Here is a 23,661-nt window from a genome sequence, read left to right as displayed (position 1 = left end):
CACTGCCAGTATGATGTCATAATGGTTTTATCTTGTACACTGCCAGTATGAAGTCATAATGGTTTTATCTTGTACACTGCCAGTGTGATGTCATAATGGTTTTATCTTGTACACTGCCAGTGTGAAGTCATAATGGTTTTATCTTGTACACTGCCAGTGTGAAGTCATAATGGTTTTATCTTGTACACTGCCAGTGTGATGTCATAATGGTTTTATCTTGTACACTGGCAGTGTGATGTCATAATGGTTTTATCTTGTACACTGCCAGTATGATGTCATAATGGTTTTATCTTGTACACTGCCAGTATGATGTCATAATGGTTTTATCTTGTACACTGCCAGTGTGAAGTCTTTAAATGAGTGCATGTGACATGTGAGAAACAGAACTATTTCTATTGTAAAACAATATATGTTTGATCCTAACAACTTGGTTGACTTTCTAACAGTGGTGGAAAAGGGACTCAATTGTCATACTTGAGTAAAAGTAAAGATACTTTAATAGAAAGTTAGTAAAAGTAAAAGTGAAAGTATTGTCACGCCCTGACCTTAGATATCTCTGTTTTTCTATATATTTTGGTTAGGTCAGGGTGTGACTAGGGTGGGTACGCTAGTCTTGTATGTCTAGGGTTTTGTATGTCTAGGGTCTTTGTATGTCTAGGGTTTTGTATGTCTAGGGTTTTTGAATGTCTAGGGGTGTTGTCATCTAGGTGTATTGTATGTCTATGTTGGCCTGATATGGTTCCCAATCAGAGACAGCTGTTTATCGTTGTCTCTGATTGGGGATCATATTTAGGCAGCCATTTTCCTGTTTTGTGTTGTGGGATCTTGTGTACGTATAGTTCCTAACTTGGCTGGAGCAACTTGGCTGGAGCACATCAGTAGCGTCACGGTTCTTTTGTTAGTTAGTTCGGTGTTCATTGTTTTAATAAAGAGAATGTATGCATACCACGCTGCGCCTAGGTCTCCTCCATACGACGAGCGTGACAAGTATTTGGTTTTAAATGTACATAAGTATTAACGTAACCATTTCTCTTGTAAAAAATATACGTACGATAGTAACAACTTGCTTGACTTTCTGATAAAATGTATCGGTCTAACTCTCTCTCCCTCTCTATCTATCTCTCTGTCTGTCTGTCTCTCTCTCTCTCTCTCTCTCTCTGTCTCTGTCTCTGTCTCTCTCTCTCTCTCTCTCTGAGTTTATCAAATTTGGATTTATTCTCGAATACGTTGTTGGTCTGTGTAATCTGAGGGAAATATGTGTCTCTAATATGGTCATACATTTGGCAGGAGGTTCAGAAGTTCAGCTCAGTTTTCACCTCATTTTGTGGGCAGTGTGAGACAGGCACATTTGTGGCCTGCTGGAGGTCATTTTGCAGGGCTCTGGCAGTGCTCCTCCTTGCACAAAGGCGGAGGTAGCGGTCCTGCTGCTGGGTTGTTGCCTAGCGTTAGCACAATGACTGGAAGTCTATGGGTATCTGCTAGCATGCCTGCAGTAGATAAAGGGCATCATTGCAAAAATCCCGAAGTATCCCTTTAAGCCCCTTTTCATCTGACTGTGTAACAGAGAACTTTATTGCAGAAATCTCTCACTGATGAAGAGTGAATCTCTCACCATCCATTTAAACTTTGATCTGTACTGATGAAGAGTGAATCTCTCACCATCCCTTTAAACTTTGATCTGTACTGATGAAGAGTGAATCTCTCACCATCCCTTTAAACTTTACTCTGTACTGATGAAGAGTGAATCTCTCACCATCCCTTTAAACGTTGATCTTTAGTGATGAAGAGTGAATTGGAAAGAGATGGTCTCCTGACTACCACGTTCTGTGTCCCTCAGATCCAGTGCTGAATGAACAGACCATCTCCAACACACACACCAAGGCATTAAGTGGATCCAATGCAACATGATGGACAGAGAGGAGGTAACACACACACAGAGTTCTCCCCAAAGAATGTTAGAGCATCGCCACCTGGTGGACTGGCAGCGCCATTATGTAAACAAAATCTTTAATATTTCTGAGTAGATTACAGGAAATGTCAGGAAATGCTCAGCAGCACCACCTTGTTAACTAATCCTGGGGAGAACCCTGACATGTACACATTCTCACACCTGTAACACCCAGATTGTAACAAGCCCAGACTTCCATTCTTTTGATCGTGTCTCTGTTCCTTCTTGCCGTCCAGGAAAACCTTTGTTACCTCAACTTGTGACCCTTTCGTGGTAGAAACGATCTGCCTCCAAGTCTACAGCCATACTGGAGCAAGACGCCAACTTGCAACACACACAACACTCTTGGATAAAACCTAAATCTGTCACAACGTGGGTACTAGCGTTGCTTGGCCCCAGTCACACACAACGTATCGGATCCAAGCTATGCAGTGTGATATTGCCTCCTAGAACTGCCCCCCCCCCCGAAATCCCTGCCCGCTCCCCACCCCACCCACCTCAACTCCCCTGTTTTCAAATAAGCTGATGTCAGATGTGATACAGAGACTGACTCCAGGTCAGTTTGGCACTGGTGTTGTGCTGTGAGATGTGTGTTGGTCAGTATGGAGCTGCACTGGCCTGGGGTCAGAGCTATAATAGCACTGAATGGCATGGAGGCTCTTTTCTGCTATGGATAGAACAAATACTATATTAAAGAGAATAAACCATTTTTATTGAAATGTTTTTGTGCCTGTTTGTTGTTGATGTATTGATTTCTGATTGATTGATCAGTAGAAATCTAAATACCTAAATATCAAAATATGAACAATTCTCAGATCAGTATCTAATAGATTCCATAATGTAAATTATAGAAAGTTATAGACGACGTCACTTTTAATGTGTTGTTTTAATAAATAATCGGTGAATCCCAGATTATTTCCAGAACATAAAATGTGCAACATTCATGCAATACAAATGACAAAAGAGTGATGATTAAAATGCAGTCTACAGAAGTCTAACTTCAGCAGGGCTGCGTTCAGCAGGTTGTAATACACTGAACACTGCAGATAGAAATGCTATGAATAGAGCTGACAATTCTACAACGTAGTGCCCTACTGAACGCAGCCCAGGTGAGTTCTAATCGAAACCCATCTAAGGCACGCCCACAACTCCATCTTTCTCCTCTACAGCCAATCACGCATATGCCTTGTCAAACATAGGAAAGGAGGAAGCTGCTGTGATTGGTCAGTTTTGGCTGCCTGACAGTATGAATTAAGGTTGCCATGGTATCGTATCTCAGTGGCCTGTCGTTTTATTTAAGGGTGTGTTCCTCTGGCCAGATGTTGCTGATCTTACAACGCCTGGGTAGGTGTTTAACCGATCAGCCAACCACATCATGTTATAGCAGTCTGGTGCCCGACGGCACAGTCAATGAAGTGGCACGCAACCATTGGTTGAGTCAAGTAACGTCTGAGCAGGGGAACGTGGCCTATAACGTCCATGAACCTGGAATAGAAGGCAAAGGATCCCACGTGAGGCGGAGGCAAGGGAAGCTCAGGCCTTCAGCTCAGTCACATCACATTAATACAGTAGCGCTGATACCAAGGGAGGTTGAAGCCCACCAAGGGAGTTTGAAGCCCACCAAGGGAGCTCTCTCTCAACACAACAAAATAACAATCATAACTGGGTCTGATTTAACCACACAATAAGATACATGTGTTGTAAAATAGTGGTAAAAACTAATCCCAGGGAAGATTTATTTTAATAGTGAACATCCAGACCAGTCAGAATGAGTCTATTTGCACTCGATAGTTTTAGTCTTCTTTACCTGGTTTCTGGAAAATAATTCCTTGGTGATCTTTACCTGGGTTCTGGAATAGAACTGAGTGCTCCTTGGTGTTCTTTACCTGAGTTCTGGAATAGAACTGAGTGCTCCTTGGTGTTCTTTACCTGGGTTCTGGAATAGAACTGAGTGCTCCTTGGTGATCTTTACCTGGGTTCTGGAATAGAACTGAGTGCTCCTTGGTGTTCTTTACCTGGGTTCTGGAATAGAACTGAGTACTCCTTGGTGTTCTTTACCTGGGTTCTGGAATAGAACTGAGTGCTCCTTGGTGTTCTTTACCTGGGTTCTGGAATAGAACTGAGTGCTCCTTGGTGTTCTTTACCTGGGTTCTGGAATAGAACTGAGTGCTCCTTGGTGATCTTTACCTGGGTTCTGGAATAGAACTGAGTGCTCCTTGGTGATCTTTACCTGGGTTCTGGAATAGAACTGAGTGCTCCTTGGTGTTCTTTACCTGGGTTCTGGAATAGAACTGAGTGCTCCTTGGTGTTCTTTTGGCAAAGTTGAAAAATCTAAGGCTTAAAACAATCAACTGAGTGTACAAAACATTAAGAACATCTTTCTAATATTGCATTGCCTTCAGAACAGCCTTTATAATTTGACAGGGCAAGACCTCAACAAGGTGTCGATAGCGTTCCACAGGGATTCTGGTCCATGTTGACTCCAATGCTTCCCCCAGTTGTGTCATTTGGGTGGTGGACCATTATTGATACACACGGGAAACTGTTGAGCGTGATAAACCCAGCAGTGTTGGAGCTTATCGTGGAACGGATTGTGGACTACAGGAAACAGAGGACCGAACACGCCCCCAATTTACATGGAAGGGGCTGTAGTGGAGCACGTCAAGAGGTTCAAATCCCTCGCTGTCCACATCGCTAAGGTCCTGTCACGGTCCAAACCCACCAACACAGTCGAGAAGAAGGCACCACAACACCTCCACATGTTGAGTCCAATGCTTCCCACAGTTGTGTCAAGTTGTCTGGATGTCCTTGTGTAGTGGACCATTCATGATACACACTGGAAACTGTTGAGCGTGAAAAACCCAGCAGAGTGGCAGTTCTTGACACACTCAAACCGGTGCGCTTGGCACCTACTACTACAAAGGCACTTAAATCTGATGCTAAAATAAATATCAGAGAATTCTTCAGAAGACTTCATTTATTTAAAAAATAACAGAAGCACAACGATTGAAAGTATAGTAGAAAAATACAATATCTGTGTTAGTGGAATAGACCTAGTTACAACCCATTAATATCTATATCAGTAGAATAGACCTAGTTACAACCCATTAATATCTATATTAGTAGAATAGACCTAGTAATATCTATATTAGTAAAGGTCTGCGTCACGAATGGCAGCCTATTCCCTTTATAGTGCACCACCAAGGGTTAGGGGGTGATGGTGGTTGATGACATCATCGTTGTCTGCTCTCAATCTTGGTCACATGACTCTGGACCCAGGCTTCAGAAGGGTCAACACAAAATGTCTTCCCTTTCTTTGTGGTGAAACTGCAACAGATACACAACACATTGTCTCTCAGAACATCCAGTCTATAATATGAATGCTCCATCTTGTCTTGTACAGTGTAGCCTGGATGTAGTCTGGTTCCAGATGTGTTTGTGCTATCATACCAACTCCTTGTCACTCCTGGTCATGTTTGGCATGACAAGGAGTTGACATGAAGGCACAAACAGATCTGGGACCAGGCTAGCCTAGATGTTTACAGTTTACAGTAGACTATGTTTACTTACATCAGTGCTTTGTGAGGGCAGCTACTGGAGGTTGTTCTGAGAGAAACCACTTGTTGAAGAGGGATCCTCGGGCTGAATTTCATACAGCATTCAGGTACCGTTTCCAACTCGATGACACCTGTAAACAAATTATCAAGATCTCCAGGTGTGTCTCCAACAGCGTATTACACAACATGGGTAGTCATCCACTCCCCATCACACACACACACACACACACACACACACACACACACACACACACACACACACACACACACACACACACACACACACACACACACACACACACACACACACACACACACACACACAAACACACACACACACACACACACACACACACACACACACACACACACACACACACACACACACACACACACACACCTGCAGAAGTCGTATGGAGGGAGCAGAGCAGTCCCAGGAGGAGTAGAGCAGTCAGGGTCTTCATGGTTCAGAGATGGTTGAGATGCTGAAGATTGTATTGGCTGAGATGGTCTCTGATGCTCTGGTCTCTAATGATCTGGTCTCTGATGCTCTGGTCTCTGATGCTCTGGTCTCTGATGCTCTGGTCTCTGATGCTCTGGTCTCTGATGCTCTGGTCTCTGATGCTCTGGTCTCTGATGATCTGGTCTCTGATGCTTTGGTCTCTGATTCTCTGGTCTCTGATGCTCTGGTCTCTGATGATCTGGTCTCTGATGATCTGGTCTCTGATGCTCTGGTCTGGTTCTATGTCTGAGTTCTGTTCTGATCTGTCATTATATAGAAACAGCTATTACATAACAACTCAACCATGAAAAGCCCTTCCCTCAATTTCTGTTCCTCTTCCCTGGTCAAAAAAAGGACTCACTTCTGCACTGCTGACAATAACAACTTGTGTAGAATTGCTTGCTCAGCGTTCATTTGAACAATATCAAAATAGTTTGTCAAAATAAGTTGTTGGTTAAAGTTCAGACTTATAGACCTGTTAGGTTGTTGGCTAAAGTTCACAGAGTTATAGACCTGGTAGGTTGTTGGATAAAGTTCAGAGTTATAGACCTGTTAGGTTGTTGGCTAAAGTTCACAGAGTTATAGACCTGTTAGGTTGTTGGATAAAGTTCACAGAGTTATAGACCTGTTAGGTTGTTGGATAAAGTTCAGAGTTATAGACCTGTTAGGTTGTTGGCTAAAGTTCAGAGTTATAGACCTGGTAGGTTGTTGGATAAAGTTCACAGAGTTATAGACCTGTTAGGTTGTTGGATAAAGTTCACAGACTTATAGACCTGTTAGGTTGTTGGATAAAGTTCACAGAGTTATAGACCTGGTAGGTTGTTGGATAAAGATCACAGCTACAGGTCTGTTAGATGTCAGAGGAAGGCCCTAAAAATGGTCGAAGACTCCAGCCACCCTAGTCATAGACTGTTCTCTCTGCTACTGCACGGCAAGAGGTACCGGAGTGCCAACTCTTGGTCCAAAAGGCTTCTCAACAGCTTCTACCCCCAAGCCATAGGACTCCTGAACATCTAATCAAATAGCTACCCATACTATTTGCCCCCCCCCACACTCACACCCATCTTTTATGCTGCTATTCTCTGTTTATTATCTACTGTATGCATTGTCACCTTAACTCTACCTACATATTGCCTCAATTACTTTGACTAACCAGTGCCCAATGTATATAGCCTCCCTATTGTTATTTTACTGCTGCTCTTTAATGATTTGTTACTTTTATTTCTTATTTTTTACTTATCTATTTTTTACTTAACACGTATTTTTTTATTAAAACTGCATTGTTGGTTAAGGGCTTGTATGTAAGCATTTTACTCTAAGGTCTACAGCTGTTATATTCGGAGCATGTGACCAATGGAATTTGATTTGATTTAGGTTGTGATTTATAGTTCACAGCTTGGAAATGAGGAAGGGAAAGTGAAAGACAACACATTCACCAATCCGGAGTATGTGACAATAAAACATATATCTAAGAGTTTTGTTGGAGTTGAGTTGAACAGTTTATTCTGTTTCTGTGTGGCTGACTGTTGACCTCTGTTGTCTTGGAAGCTACCACCATTTGATCCTAAAAATCAGGAATGGGAGGATTACTGTGAAATAATGGAACATTTCTTTGCTGCTCATGAAATAACTGATGCCGCTATACAGAAATCCATACTCATAAGCGTTGTCGGTGCACAGACGTACAGGTAAACCAGGAAAAAATTCATTCATAGATCTAGTCGATCTATTAAAAAATCACTTCAACCCCAAACCCATTGAGATAGTACAGCGATTCAAGTTTGATTCACGCGTGAGGAAACCTACCGAATCAGTGGGGGAATATGTGGCTGAGTTGAGAAAACTAGCATTGGACTGTAACTATGGGAACACATTATCGCAAATGCTACGCAATCGGCTGGTGTGTGGAATTAATGATGACAGGATACAAATACTCTTGTTATCAGAGCCTAATCTCACATTTGAGAATGCACTCAAACTGGCCCAGGCCATGGAGTCCGCAAATAGAAATGCACTGGATTTGCCGGCAAGGGGCGCAACTGTGTGTCGTACAGTAAAAGAGAGCAGCTCTGAGCGCGTTGAATTTCAAAGAACGGGAAGTCGTGGGGCAGCAGCCAATAGAGACTGTTATCGTTGCAAAGACAAACACGCAGCGTTTGACTGTGAATTCAAACATGAAATGTGTTATGCATGTGGGATAATAGGCCACATTGCGAGGGCGTACCGCAATAAGAAAAAGCCACGGGCTGCAGAAAAGAGAAAGGACAGAAAACCTGATACCTCCAGACGCTCTAGCAACATCCTGATACCTCCAGACGCTCTAGCTACAACCTGATACCTCCAGACGCTCTAGCTACAACCTGATACCTCCAGACCCTCTAGCTACAACCTGATACCTCCAGACGCTCTAGCTACAACCTGAAACCTCCAGACCCTCTAGCTACATCTTGATACCTCCAGACGCACTAGCTACAACCTGATATCTCCAGACGCTCTAGCTACAACCTGATACCTCCAGACGCTCTAGCTACAACCTGATACCTCCAGACGCTCTAGCTACTACCTGATACCTAGAGACGCTCTAGCTACATCCTGATACCTCCAGACGCTCTAGCTACATCCTGATACCTCCAGACGCTCTAGCTACAACCTGATACCTCCAGACGCTCTAGCTACATCATGATACCTCCAGACGCTCTAGCTACATGCTGATACCTCCAGACCCTCTAGCTACAACCTGATACCTCCAGACGCTCTAGCTACATCCTGATACCTCCAGACGCTCTAGCTACATCCTGATACCTCCAGACGCTCTAGTAACAACCTGATACCTCCAGACGCTCTAGCTACAACCTGATACCTCCAGACGCTCTAGCTACATCCTGATACCTCCAGACGCTCTAGCTACATCATGATACCTCCAGACGCTCTAGCTACAACCTGATACCTCCAGACGCTCTAGCTACATGCTGATACCTCCAGACACTCTAGCTACATCCTGATACCTCCAGACGCTCTAGCTACATCCTGATATCTCCAGACGCTCTAGCTACATCCTGATACCTCCAGACGCTCTAGCAACAACCTGATACCTCCAGACGCTCTAGCTACAACCTGATACCTCCAGACGCTCTAGCTACAACCTGATACCTCCAGACGCTCTAGCTACAACCTGATACCTCCAGACGCTCTAGCTACAACCTGATACCTCCAGACGCTCTAGCTACAACCTGATACCTCCAGACGCTCTAGCAACATCCTGATACCTCCAGACGCTCTAGCTACAACCTGATACCTCCAGATGCTCTAGCTACATCCTGATACCTCCAGACGCTCTAGCTACATCATGATACCTCCAGACGCTCTAGCTACAACCTGATACCTCCAGACGCTCTAGCTACAACCTGATACCTCCAGACGCTCTAGCTACATCCTGATACCTCCAGACGCTCTAGCTACATCCTGATACCTCCAGACGCTCTAGCTACAACCTGATACCTCCAGACGCTCTAGCTACAACCTGATACCTCCAGACGCTCTAGTAACAACCTGATACCTCCAGACGCTCTAGCTACATCATGATACCTCCAGACGCTCTAGCTACAACCTGATACCTCCAGACGCTCTAGCTACAACCTGATACCTCCAGACGCTCTAGCTACATCATGATACCTCCAGACGCTCTAGCTACAACCTGATACCTCCAGACGCTCTAGCTACAACCTGATACCTCCAGATGCTCTAGCTACAACCTGATACCTCCAGACACTCTAGCTACAACCTGATACCTCCAGACGCTCTAGCTACAACCTGATACCTCCAGACGCTCTAGCTACAACCTGATACCTCCAGACGCTCTAGCTACAACCTTATACCTCCAGACGCTCTAGCTACAACCTGATACCTCCAGACGCTCCAGCTACAACCTGATACCTCCAGACGCTCTAGCTACAACCTGATACCTCCAGACGCTCTAGCTACAACCTGATACCTCCAGACACTCTAGCTACATCCTGATACCTCCAGACGCTCTAGCTACAACCTGATACCTCCAGACGCTCTAGCTACAACCTGATACCTCCAGACGCTCTAGCTACATGCTGATACCTCCAGACCCTCTAGCTACAACCTGATACCTCCAGACGCTCTAGCTACAACCTGATACCTCCAGACGCTCTAGCTACAACCTGATACCTCCAGACGCTCTAGCTACAACCTGATACCTCCAGACGCTCTAGCTACAACCTGATACCTCCAGACGCTTTAGTTACAACCTGATACCCCCAGACGCTCTAGCTACAACCTGATATGTCTGCCTATATAACCGGGATTGAAGAAAGTTCCAGGTAGCTTAAAGCCAGGTACATTAGAGAATGTAATTCTAAGTTACAATTAAATACTAAACCGTACTTACGTGTCATGAGTCATCAATCTAAGAAGCCTCTAAGGATATTACAAAAATCTATTCAGAGTGAATGAGGGTATAGAGGGGAGTTTCCCCCATCAATTGTCAATGAGTCTGATGGGCCAGCTCTCTGTATAAAAGACAGGTCAGATCCAGTGGTGTAAAGTACTTAACCCCTTGTGTTGTCTTCAGGGTAAAAAATGACCCACCACTATGTCTAACAGCAGAGAAAAACCCCTAAATGATATTTTTTCAACTTGAAATTTGATGACTTTTCCTAGTGACTCCAACATTAGAAAAAGCTTAACATAACCTTTGTTCATATTTCCATGAAACCTGTACACCACCAGGGTACAAAGATTGTCTAACATGCTGACCAGACCGGACACGTCGCGTGCGCGAGCGTCGCAAAATAAATTTAGAAATCCATGTTATTCAATTATTGCACCCACACTGCTCGCGCGCGCCAACGAGAGTCTGCGACGCCAAGGGCTAAAATAGAAGTCAGTTCTATTTGTGACGCAGATCGCGCTGCAAGTACTGCCTCTCCCATCTCCTCATTGGTTTATAGAAGCAGGTACCCACGTGCCATCTCCTCATTGGTTATACCCACGTGGGTGATAGAAAGACAAACTGTTTTGCCGGTAGTCGTGGTAATACAATGAAAGTTTAGATGCGATCACCATATAATTTAAACGATGAAAAAGCCTGGAAGGAGGAGAGATGACTAAAAACAATTCGGTTGGCCGTTTTATATGTGGATTAATTGTCGGAGTAGAGATCCTTGTGCATTTCAGGTAAAATAACAACTCAATGTTTATATCCCAGGACAAATTAGCTTGCAACAGCAAGCTAGCTAAATAGGACAAATTAACGTTAGCTAGCAATGGCAAGCTAACTAGCTAAATTACCATACATGTTTAATGCTTTTTGACCTGCCCCCAAATTAATGTCATTGGTTCAGAGTTTATTTCGATATTTTAACCTGCGTGTCGTGATCGCGTTTGGTGTGGGGCGGGGAAATACATTTATGCACGATAGCGCACGTGCGCGCCCAGCCGGTTTGGGCAAGGTGTTTGGGTCGTTTTTGACCCGGCAGTTATAAAATCGTTTACACACCACAAAAAACCACACAGACACACACACACACATACACACACACACAATGAGAAATTGAGATGATGTGTGCTACTGATTGAACTCAGACAAAACTAAAACTTTCTTGTGAATGTGCAGCATCTCCCCTCCACGACCCCTCCACGACCCCTCCACAACCCCTCCACGTCCCCTCCACAACCCCTCCACGACCCCACACGTGACTCACAGACAAAAAAAATAAAAAATCTGACAAAATAAAAACAATTTCAGACAAAATAAAAATGTATTGAAAGCATTGTTTACTAATGGGGAATGCAGTCAGAGGCTATAAAGGTGCTGCAGATGACTGTCCCCCCAGTTCTCTCTTCGCTGAAGCCATGAGTGTACGTTTCAGTGCCCAACAGGTCATAGATCAGATTTTTTCAGACGTCAACAACCCAGAGCACGATGCATCATCTTCAGATGAAAAAGAAATCCCACAAGCTGAAACCGAGACATTTTTGTCAAAGAACAGCAACATAAGATGGTTCTTGTCACCGTATGACAATCAGGGCAGGATGGCAGCACACAACGTCATAAGGATGACCCCAGTGTTAAGGGTGTGTACTGGATGCGAAGTCAGGTGCAGGAGAGCAGAGTGTAGTGAACAGGCACACTTTTTATTCCGGTCCAACGAAAGCACAAAAGTACATAAATGTGCCCAAACACGGAACAATAGACAAAAGTATGGCGCGTAACAATACCCACATAACATAAATACAATTTCAACAACACAACTAGTTTGTAAGTAATACTTGAAATCAACTATGTGTCTTTGAACCTCTTGACGCGCTCCACTACAGCCGCTTCGATGTAAATGGGGGCATGTTTGGCCTTCCATTTCCTGTAGTCCACAATCTGCTCCAAAATAAGCTCCAATGCTGCTGGGTTTTTCATGCTCAACAGTTTTCCATGTGTATCAACATTGGTCATCCATCCAAAGGACATCCAGCCGACTTGACACAACTGTGGGAAGAACTGGAGTCAACATGTGGAACGCTTTCAACACCTTGTAGAGTCCATGCCTTGATGAACTGAGGCTGTTCTGAGGGGGGCGAAGGGGGTAATACTCAACACTATGAAGGTGTTCCTAATGTTTTGTGCACTCAAATTATATTCTCTACACATTGAGAACGCTAAAATGAATATCAGAGAATTCTCCAGGAGACTTCATTTATTTAAAAAACAAGAGATAAACAACGGTTGAAAGTGTAGTAGAAAAATACAATATCTGTATCAGTAGAATAGACCTAGTGACACCATATCAATACCTATATCAGTAGAATAGACCTAGTTACAACCCATCAATATCTATATCAGTAGAATAGACCTAGTGACACCATATCAATACCTATATCAGTAGAATAGACCTAGTTACAACCCATCAATATCTATATCAGTAGAATAGACCTAGTTACAACCCATCAATATCTATATCAGTATAATAGACCTAGTTACAACCATCAATATCTATATCAGTAGAATAGACCTAGTTACAACCCATCAATATCTTCATCAGTAGAATAGACCTAGTTACAACCCATTAATATCTATATCAGTAGAATAGACCTAGTGACACCATATCAATACCTATATCAGTAGAATAGACCTAGTTACAACCCATCAATATCTATATCAGTAGAATAGACCTAGTTACAACCCATCAATATCTATATCAGTAGAATAGACCTAGTTACAACCCATCAATATCTTCATCAGTAGAATAGACCTAGTTACAACCCATTAATATCTATATCAGTAGAATAGACCTAGTTACAACCCATCAATATCTATATCAGTAGAAAAGACCTAGTTACAACCCATTAATATCTATATCAGTAGAATAGACCTAGTTACAACCCATTAATATCTATATCAGTAGAATAGACCTAGTTACAACCATCAATATCTATATCAGTAGAATAGACCTAGTTACAACCCATTAATATCTATATCAGTAGAATAGACCTAGTTACAACCCATCAATATCTATATCAGTAGAATAGACCTAGTTACAACCCATCAATATATATATATATCAGTAGAATAGACCTAGTGACACCATATCAATATATATATCAGTAGAATAGACCTAGTTACAACCCATCAATATCTATATCAGTAGAATAGACCTAGTTACAACCCATTCATATTTATATCAGTAGAATAGACCTAGTTACAACCCATCAATATCTATATCAGTAGAATAGACCTAGTTACAACCCATAAATATATATATCAGTAGAATAGACCTAGTTACAACCCATCAATACCTATATCAGTAGAATAGACCTAGTTACAACCCATCAATATCTATATCAGTAGAATAGACCTAGTGACACCATATCAATATCTATATCAGTAGAATAGACCTAGGTACAACCCATCAATATCTATATCAGTAGAATAGACCTAGTTACAACCATCAATATCTATATCAGTAGAATAGACCTAGTTACAACCCACTAATATCTATATCAGTAGAATAGACCTAGTTACAACCCATCAATATCTATATCAGTAGAATAGACCTAGTTACAACCCATCAATATCTATATCAGTAGAATAGACCTAGTTACACCATATCAATAACTATATCAGTAGAATAGACCTAGTTACACCATATCAATAACTATATCAGTAGAATAGACCTAGTTACAACCCATCAATATCTATATCAGTAGAATAGACCTAGTTACAACCATCAATATCTATATCAGTAGAATAGACCTAGTTACAACCCATCAATACCTATATCAGTAGAATAGACCTAGTTACAACCCATCAATATCTATATCAGTAGAATAGACCTAGTTACAACCCATTAATATCTATATCAGTAGAATAGACCTAGTTACAACCCACTAATATCTATATCAGTAGAATAGACCTAGTTACAACCCATCAATATCTATATCAGTAGAATAGACCTAGTGACACCATATCAATATCTATATCAGTAGAATAGACCTAGGTACAACCCATTAATATCTATATCAGTAGAATAGACCTAGTTACAACCATCAATATCTATATCAGTAGAATAGACCTAGTTACAACCCACTAATATCTATATCAGTAGAATAGAAATAGTTACAACCATCAATATCTATATCAGTAGAATAGACCTAGTTACAACCCATCAATATCTATATCAGTAGAATAGACCTAGTTACAACCATCAATATCTATATCAGTAGAATAGACCTAGTTACAACCCACTAATATCTATATCAGTAGAATAGACCTAGTTACAACCATCAATATCTATATCAGTAGAATAGACCTAGTTACAACCCATCAATATCTATATCAGTAGAATAGACCTAGTTACAACCCATTAATATCTATATCAGTAGAATAGACCTAGTTACAACCCATCAATATCTATATCAGTAGAATAGACCTAGTTACAACCCATCAATATATTAATTGAATAATATGAACCACTCTTTCACAGGATGTTTGAAATCTTCAACAGCTTTATAAAATATAAAATATTAAATAGGTTACTGAATAGTTACATGTCAAATATGTTTACAGTTTTAGAAAAACAAACAATTTGTATATCCTGGACATAGTACATTACAATGAACCTCTATACCAATCTCAGATAGGGTATTAACCTAGTACATTACATTGAGCCTCCTCTATACCTATCTCAGATAGGGTATTAACCTAGTACATTACATTGATCCTCCTCTATACCAATCTCAGATAGGGTATTAACCTAGTACATTACATTGATCCTCCTCTATACCACTCTCAGATAGGGTATTAACATGCCTGACAAGGTTTGCGTCACTAATGGCAACCTATTCCCTTTATAGTGCAGCATCAAGGGTTAGGGTGTTAGGGGGTGATGGTGGTTGATGACATCGTCGTCGTCTTGGCAGCAGTCGATCTGCTCTCAATCTTGGTCACATGACTCTGGACCCAGGCTTCAGAAGGGTCAACACAAAATGTCTTCCCTTTCTTTGTGGTGAAACTGCAACAGATACACAACACATTGTCTCTTAGAACATCCAGTCTATAATATGAATGCTCCATCTTGTCTTGTACAGTGTAGCCTGGATGTAGCCTGGTTCCAGATGTGTTTGTGCTATCATACCAACTCCTTGTCACTCCTGGTCATGTTTGGCATGACAAGGAGTTGACGTGAAGGCACAAACAGATCTGGGACCAGGCTAGCCTAGATGGTTCCAGTTTACAGTAGGTTATGTTTACTTACATCAGTGCTTTGTGAGGGCAGCTACTGGAAGTTGTTCTGAGAGAAACCACTTGTTTTAGAGGGATCCTCGGGCTGAATTTCATACAGCATTCAGTTGCAGTGTCCAACGCAAAGACACCTGTAAACAAATGATCATAAACCACAGTTAACATAAAGATCTCCAGGTGGGTCTCCAACAGCGTATTACACAACATGGCTACTCCACACACACACACACACACACACACACACACACACACACACACACACACACACACACACACACACACACACACACACACACACACACACACACACACACACACACACACACACACACACCTGCAGACGTCGTATGGAGGGAGCAAAGCAGTCCCAGGAGGAGTAGAGCAGTCAGGGTCTTCATGGTTCAGAGATGGTTGAGATGCTGAAGATTGTATTGTCTGAGATGGTCTCTGATGCTCTGGTCTCTGGTGACCTGGTCTCTGGTGACCTGGTCTCTGATGTTCTGGTCTCTGATGTTCTGGTCACTGGTCTCTGATGCTCTGGTCTCTGATGCTCTGGTCTCTGATGCTCTGGTCTCTGATGCTCTGGTCTCTGATGCTCTGGTCTCTGATGCTCTGGTCTCTGATGCTCTGGTCTCTGATGTTCTAGTCTCTGATGCTCTGGTCTCTGATGCTCTGGTCTCTGATGCTCTGGTCTGGTTCTGTGTCAGAAGTCTAGCTGATGCTCTTGTTCTATGTCTGAGGTCTGATCTGACCTGTCTTTTATACAGAGAGCTGGTCCATCAGACCCATTGACAATTGACGAGGGAATCTCCCCTCTATTCCTTCATTCACTTTGAATATCTTTCTAAGAACCAACATTCTGCCTTCAGGTTCCTCTTCTTCAATTCTCTGTAACTCTGTTTCCTCCAGGATGTTCAGTAGCGCTGCTATTTTCTGAAATACTCAGAATACATTTACTAGAGAATAGCATATCAAAGGAAGGCTATTAAAGTAGACTATATACTATGATACATTACATCAAATACAAGAAAGATTCAGATGAAATTAAATTCTCTAGATCATAACCAACTAGTCTGTAAGTAATACCTGAAATCAACTGTGTATCTTTCAACTTTTAAATCTTTCAACTTTTAAAAAGATTTTAGGATGTGTGCATATTGATTTAAAACCTGTAGAATACTGTTAACCTTTACATCATAGTCAAATTAAATCATAGAATCTTTTTCTATCAATTAATCTCAGATTATTGTGGTTTGTGTCTTCCCTCCGTTAGGAAGGTTGGTGGTTTGATCCCTGATCGAGTCAGAACAAAATCATTCTGCAGTTGCTATGTCCATTATTGGAGTAATAAATGAATGATATACACCCATTGATTCTTGAAGAATATAACTTATAAATGCTTCTTGAGTTTAGTTGAACTGTCATACCCCATCAGAACCCAGAATATAAACTTATTTTACTACAATGTTTAAACAAAGTAAATGTAAAACACCCTGTATATCCTGAGAACGTGGTTAAAACTATAATGTTGACATCATGGATGGTCAGTCCTTCCATCTGTAGCTCTGTCTATGAATTTGAGAGTGGTTACATTTGTCCAGACCCATCCCTAGCTTTTCACCTAAACAAGGACAGGAAATCTTTTGTTTTTGTTTCAACTGCTGATAGTCTGTTTAAGGAGACGGGGTAAGGTAAGGAGACGGGGTAAGGTAAGGAGACGGGGTAAGGTAAGGAGACGGGGTAAGGTAAGGAGACAGGGTAAGGTAAGGAGACGGGGTAAGGTCCTGCAATAGACTAGCGTTCTGTTCAGGGGGTGTACTTGTATCCTACATCAACCTGCCTCATGCTACAGAAACAGGTTAACACACACTATGGGCAGTTGTGGACCGGACAAGACTACAGTACTCTCTGTATCGCTCTCCACACTCACACCAACTTCACTAGACTACTGTACTCTCTGTATCTCTACTCACACCAACTTCACTAGACTACTGTACTCTCTGTATCGCTCTCCACACTCAAACCAACTTCACTAGACTACTGTATTCTCTGTATCTCTCCCCACACTCACACCAACTTCACTAGACTACAGTACTCTCTGTATCTCTCTCCACACTCACACCAACTTCACTAGACTACTGTACTCTCTGTATCTCTACTCACACCAACTTCACTAGACTACTGTACTCTCTGTATCGCTCTCCACACTCAAACCAACTTCACTAGACTACTGTATTCTCTGTATCTCTCCCCACACTCACACCAACTTCACTAGACTACAGTACTCTCTGTATCTCTCCCCACACTCACATACTGACTGACCCATCTGGTTATACAATCATACTGACTGACCCATCTGTTTTACAATCATACTGACTGACCCATCTGGTTATACAATCATACTGACTTACCCATCTGGTTATACAATCATACTGACTGACCAATCTGGTTATACAATCATACTGACTGACCAATCTGGTTATACAATCATACTGACTGACCCATCTGGTTATACAATCATACTGACTGTCCCATGTCTCTCCATCTATATAGTTTAATAGGGTTCAGTAGAAGATGCATATTTAGCGACACATTCACTGAACCAAGTATCCTGTTTCAGTTCAGATCAGAAAGATTCAAGTAAAGAGAGACGTCTATTTTTAATTAACTCTCACTTCCCCATTCTGTCATTAGAACCTCGTATGATGCAAATGACTGCGGTTTTTCTAAGTACAAACATTGGCAGCACTTTTCTCTCTCATTGTCATTCTCAAAATGTTTGTAATAACTTGAAGCCAGAGTTCACAGTACTGCACAGAGTTACTGGTGGACACAGGGAGGGACTGACAGTAACTGCACAGGCAAGCAAATAACAAACATTTTCATTAAAATACAGAAGAATTAAAAAATGTGGTTTGAACGTTTCTTTGTGTGCCACCGTTTCTGAGCGAGTCGTTCCAGTTGTAGTGTTCTGTTGTGTGATGACATAATGGTTTTATCTTGTACACTGCCAGTATGATGTCATAATGGTTTTATCTTGTACACTGCCAGTGTGATTTCATAATGGTTTTATCTTGTACACTGCCAGTATGAAGTCATAATGGTTTTATCTTGTACACTGCCAGTGTGATGTCATAATGGTTTTATCTTGTACACTGCCAGTATGATGTCATAATGGTTTTATCTTGTACACTGTCAGTATCATGTCATAATGGTTTTATCTTGTACACTGCCAGTATGATGTCATAATGGTTTTATCTTGTACACTGCCAGTGTGATGTCATAATGGTTTTATCTTGTACACTGCCAGTGTGAAGTCATAATGGTTTTATCTTGTACACTGCCAGTGTGAAGTCATAATGGTTTTATCTTGTACACTGCCAGTATGATGTCATAATGGTTTTATCTTGTACACTGCCAGTGTGAAGTCATAATGGTTTTATCTTGTACACTGCCAGTATGATGTCATAATGGTTTTATCTTGTACACTGCCAGTATGATGTCATAATGGTTTTATCTTGTACACTGCCAGTGTGATGTCATAATGGTTTTATCTTGTACACTGCCAGTTGGAAGTCATAATGGTTTTATCTTGTACACTGCCAGTATGATGTCATAATGGTTTTATCTTGTACACTGCCAGTATGATGTCATAATGGTTTTATCTTGTACACTGCCAGTATGATGTCATAATGGTTTTATCTTGTACACTGCCAGTATGATGTCATAATGGTTTTATCTTGTACACTGCCAGTGTGATGTCATAATGGTTTTATCTTGTACACTGCCAGTGTGAAGTCATAATGGTTTTATCTTGTACACTGCCAGTATGATGTCAAAATGGTTTTATCTTGTACACTGCCAGTGTGAAGTCATAATGGTTTTATCTTGTACACTGCCAGTATGATGTCATAATGGTTTTATCTTGTACACTGCCAGTGTGAAGTCATAATGGTTTTATCTTGTACACTGCCAGTATGATGTCATAATGGTTTTATCTTGTACACTGCCAGTATGATGTCATAATGGTTTTATCTTGTACACTGCCAGTGTGATGTCATAATGGTTTTATCTTGTACACTGCCAGTATGATGTCATAATGTTTTTATCTTGTACACTGCCAGTATGATGTCATAATGGTTTATCTTGTACACTGCCAGTATGATGTCATAATGGTTTTATCTTGTACACTGCCAGTATGATGTCATAATGGTTTTATCTTGTACACTGCCAGTGTGATTTCATAATGGTTTTATCTTGTACACTGCCAGTATGAAGTCATAATGGTTTTATCTTGTACACTGCCAGTGTGATGTCATAATGGTTTTATCTTGTACACTGCCAGTATGATGTCATAATGGTTTTATCTTGTACACTGCCAGTATGATGTCATAATGGTTTTATATTGTACACTGCCAGTATGATGTCATAATGGTTTTATCTTGTACACTGCCAGTGTGATGTCATAATGGTTTTATCTTGTACACTGCCAGTGTGGAGTCATAATGGTTTTATCTTGTACACTGCCAGTGTGAAGTCATAATGGTTTTATCTTGTACACTGCCAGTATGATGTCATAATGGTTTTATCTTGTACACTGCCAGTGTGAAGTCATAATGGTTTTATCTTGTACACTGCCAGTATGATGTCATAATGGTTTTATCTTGTACACTGCCAGTATGATGTCATAATGGTTTTATCTTGTACACTGCCAGTGTGATGTCATAATGGTTTTATCTTGTACACTGCCAGTTGGAAGTCATAATGGTTTTATCTTGTACACTGCCAGTATGATGTCATAATGGTTTTATCTTGTACACTGCCAGTATGATGTCATAATGGTTTTATCTTGTACACTGCCAGTATGATGTCATAATGGTTTTATCTTGTACACTGCCAGTATGATGTCATAATGGTTTTATCTTGTACACTGCCAGTATGATGTCATAATGGTTTTATCTTGTACACTGCCAGTATGATGTCATAATGGTTTTATCTTGTACACTGCCAGTATGATGTCATAATGGTTTTATCTTGTACACTGCCAGTATGATGTCATAATGGTTTTATCTTGTACACTGCCAGTGTGATTTCATAATGGTTTTATCTTGTACACTGCCAGTATGAAGTCATAATGGTTTTATCTTGTACACTGCCAGTGTGATGTCATAATGGTTTTATCTTGTACACTGCCAGTATGATGTCATAATGGTTTATCTTGTACACTGTCAGTATCATGTCATAATGGTTTTATCTTGTACACTGCCAGTATGATGTCATAAGGTTTTATCTTGTACACTGCCAGTGTGATGTCATAATGGTTTTATCTTGTACACTGCCAGTGTGAAGTCATAATGGTTTTATCTTGTACACTGCCAGTGTGAAGTCATAATGGTTTTATCTTGTACACTGCCAGTATGATGTCATAATGGTTTTATCTTGTACACTGCCAGTGTGAAGTCATAATGGTTTTATCTGTACACTGCCAGTATGATGTCATAATGGTTTTATCTTGTACACTGCCAGTATGATGTCATAATGGTTTTATCTTGTACACTGCCAGTGTGATGTCATAATGGTTTTATCTTGTACACTGCCAGTTGGAAGTCATAATGGTTTATCTTGTACACTGCCAGTATGATGTCATAATGGTTTTATCTTGTACACTGCCAGTATGATGTCCATAATGGTTTTATATTGTACACTCCTAGTAATGTTCATAATGTGCTTTTATCTTGTATTACACTGCCCAGTGTGAATTCATAATGGTGTTACTTGTACATCTCGCCAGTATGATGTCATAATGGTTTTATCTTGGACACTGCAGTGTGGATTTCATAATTGTTTTATCTTGTACACATGCCAGTTATGAACGTCATAACTGGTTTTATCTTGTTACACTTGGCCAGTAATTGATGTCCATAATGGTTTTTTATCTTGTACACTGCAGTTGATGTCATAATGGTTTTTATCTGTATACACTGCCCGTGTGAGTGTCAGTAATGGTTTATCTTGATCACTGCCATGTGAGTGTCATAATGGTTTTATTCTTGTACCTGCCATTGTGATGTCATAATGGTTTTAATCTTGTACACTGCCAGTGTGAATGTCATAATGGTTTTTATCTTGTGCATCTGAACAGTACATGATGTCATAATGGTTTTTATCTTGTACACATGCCGAGTGTAGATGGTCATAATATTTATATCTTGATACAAAAAAGACCCCTCCATTGTGAATTCATAATGGGTTTTATCTTGTACACTGCCATTGTGAGTCTAATGGGGTTATTATCTTGTTACACTGCCAGTATGATGTCATATGGTTTTATCTTGTATCTATGCCAGTGTGAAGTCATAATGGTTTTCTCTTGTACCTGCCATTACGATGTCCATAATGGTTTTTATCTTGTACATCTGCCAGTATGATGTCATAATGTTTTTCTTGTAACACTGCCAGTGTGAAGTCCATAATGTTTTTATCTTGTAACACTGCCATTATGATGTCATAATAATGAGTTTTTCTTGTACACTGCCATTCTTGATAGTCTAATGGTTTTATCTTTGTACACTTGGCCGCAGCTATGAAGTCATTACTGATCTTTTCTTGTACACTGCCAGTATGTATGTCATAATGGTTTTGTAATCAGGTACCCTGCCAGTGTGATGTCATATGGGTTTTATCTTGTACAAAATGCCAGTGTGTAAAGTTCAATAAATGGTTTTAAATCTTGTACCTGCCAGTGTTGATGTCATAATGGTTTTAATTCGTATGTACCCTGCCAGTGTTGATGTCATAAATGGTTTTATCTATGGACACTGCCAGTGTGATGTCATAATGGGTTTTATCTTTTGTACACTGACAGTATGTAAAGTCATAAGTCTGGGTTTTTATCTTGTACAACATGCCAAGTATGGATGTCATAAATGGGTTTGTTATATTCTTCGTCACTCTAATGTGTGTATGTCAATAAATGGTTTTAATGCGTTGTACACTGCAGGTGATGTTCAATAGATGTTTTAGTCTTGTCAGCTGACAGTATGAAGTCATAAATGGTTTGGTATCCGTTGTACACTGCCAGTATGGATGTCATAATGGTTTTATCTTGTACACTGACCAGTGTTGATGTCATAATGGTTTTATCTATGTACACTTGCCAAGTGTGATTGTCCATAATGGTTTTTAGGAATCTTGTACATACCAGTGTGAAGTCCTAATGGATTTTATCTTGTACGCCTGCCTAGTATAATGTCATAATTGGTTTTTAATTCTGTACCTGCCAGTATTATGTCATAATGTTTTTTATCTTTTACACACCTGCCCAGTGTGAAGTCATAAATGTGTTTATCTTGTACCTGCCGTTATGATGTCATAATGGTGTTTTATCTTGTGACAAGCTGGCCAGTAGGTGAAAGGATCATAAAATATGTGTTTAATTCTTGTCACGCCAGTTATGATGTCATAATGGTTTTATCTTGTACACTGCCAGATGTGAATGTCTAATGAGTTTTATCCTTGTGCACTGCCATTATGATGTCATAATGGTTTTATCTTTGTACACTGCCATAGTGTGAAGTCATAATGGTATTTATCTTGTACACTGCCAGTATAGATTTCATGAATGGTTTTGATCTTGTGCCACTGACCGTGGTGTATGTCATAATGGGTTTTTATATCGGCTTGTACACTGCCAGTAGAAGTCATACTGTGAGTAGTTTATCTGGTAACCTGCCAGTAATGATGTCTAAGGGGTTTTTTTTACAATCTTGTACGAGTGGCCAAGTGTGATGGTCATCAATGGTTTTAGTCTTGTACACTGCCATTGTGAATGTCATAGTTGGAGGTGGTTTATTCTTGTACACTGCACAGCTGGAGAAACGTAAGGAAGGTGAAA

At 40.8% G+C, this 23,661-nt stretch overlaps 1 protein-coding gene across 1 annotated transcript in view; it reads right to left on the bottom strand.

Annotated features, from left to right (window-relative positions):
* Window positions 1–5,972: 5,972 nt before the first annotated feature.
* The window catches only part of LOC120024752 (histone-lysine N-methyltransferase KMT5B-like), a 42,899-nt gene continuing 25,210 nt past the window's right edge, over window positions 5,973–23,661 (bottom strand). Inside the window, exon 6 of the mRNA XM_038969038.1 lies at window positions 5,973–6,270. Within this exon, the coding sequence (XP_038824966.1) occupies window positions 5,973–6,270 (298 nt within the window). The remainder of the gene's footprint in view (window positions 6,271–23,661) is intronic.

Source organism: Salvelinus namaycush, chromosome 30, assembly GCF_016432855.1.
Source record: "Salvelinus namaycush isolate Seneca chromosome 30, SaNama_1.0, whole genome shotgun sequence".
Lineage (NCBI taxonomy): Eukaryota > Metazoa > Chordata > Actinopteri > Salmoniformes > Salmonidae > Salvelinus > Salvelinus namaycush.
Note: the sequence above shows the minus strand (reverse complement) of the source record. Positions and strands in the feature narration are given on the sequence as shown.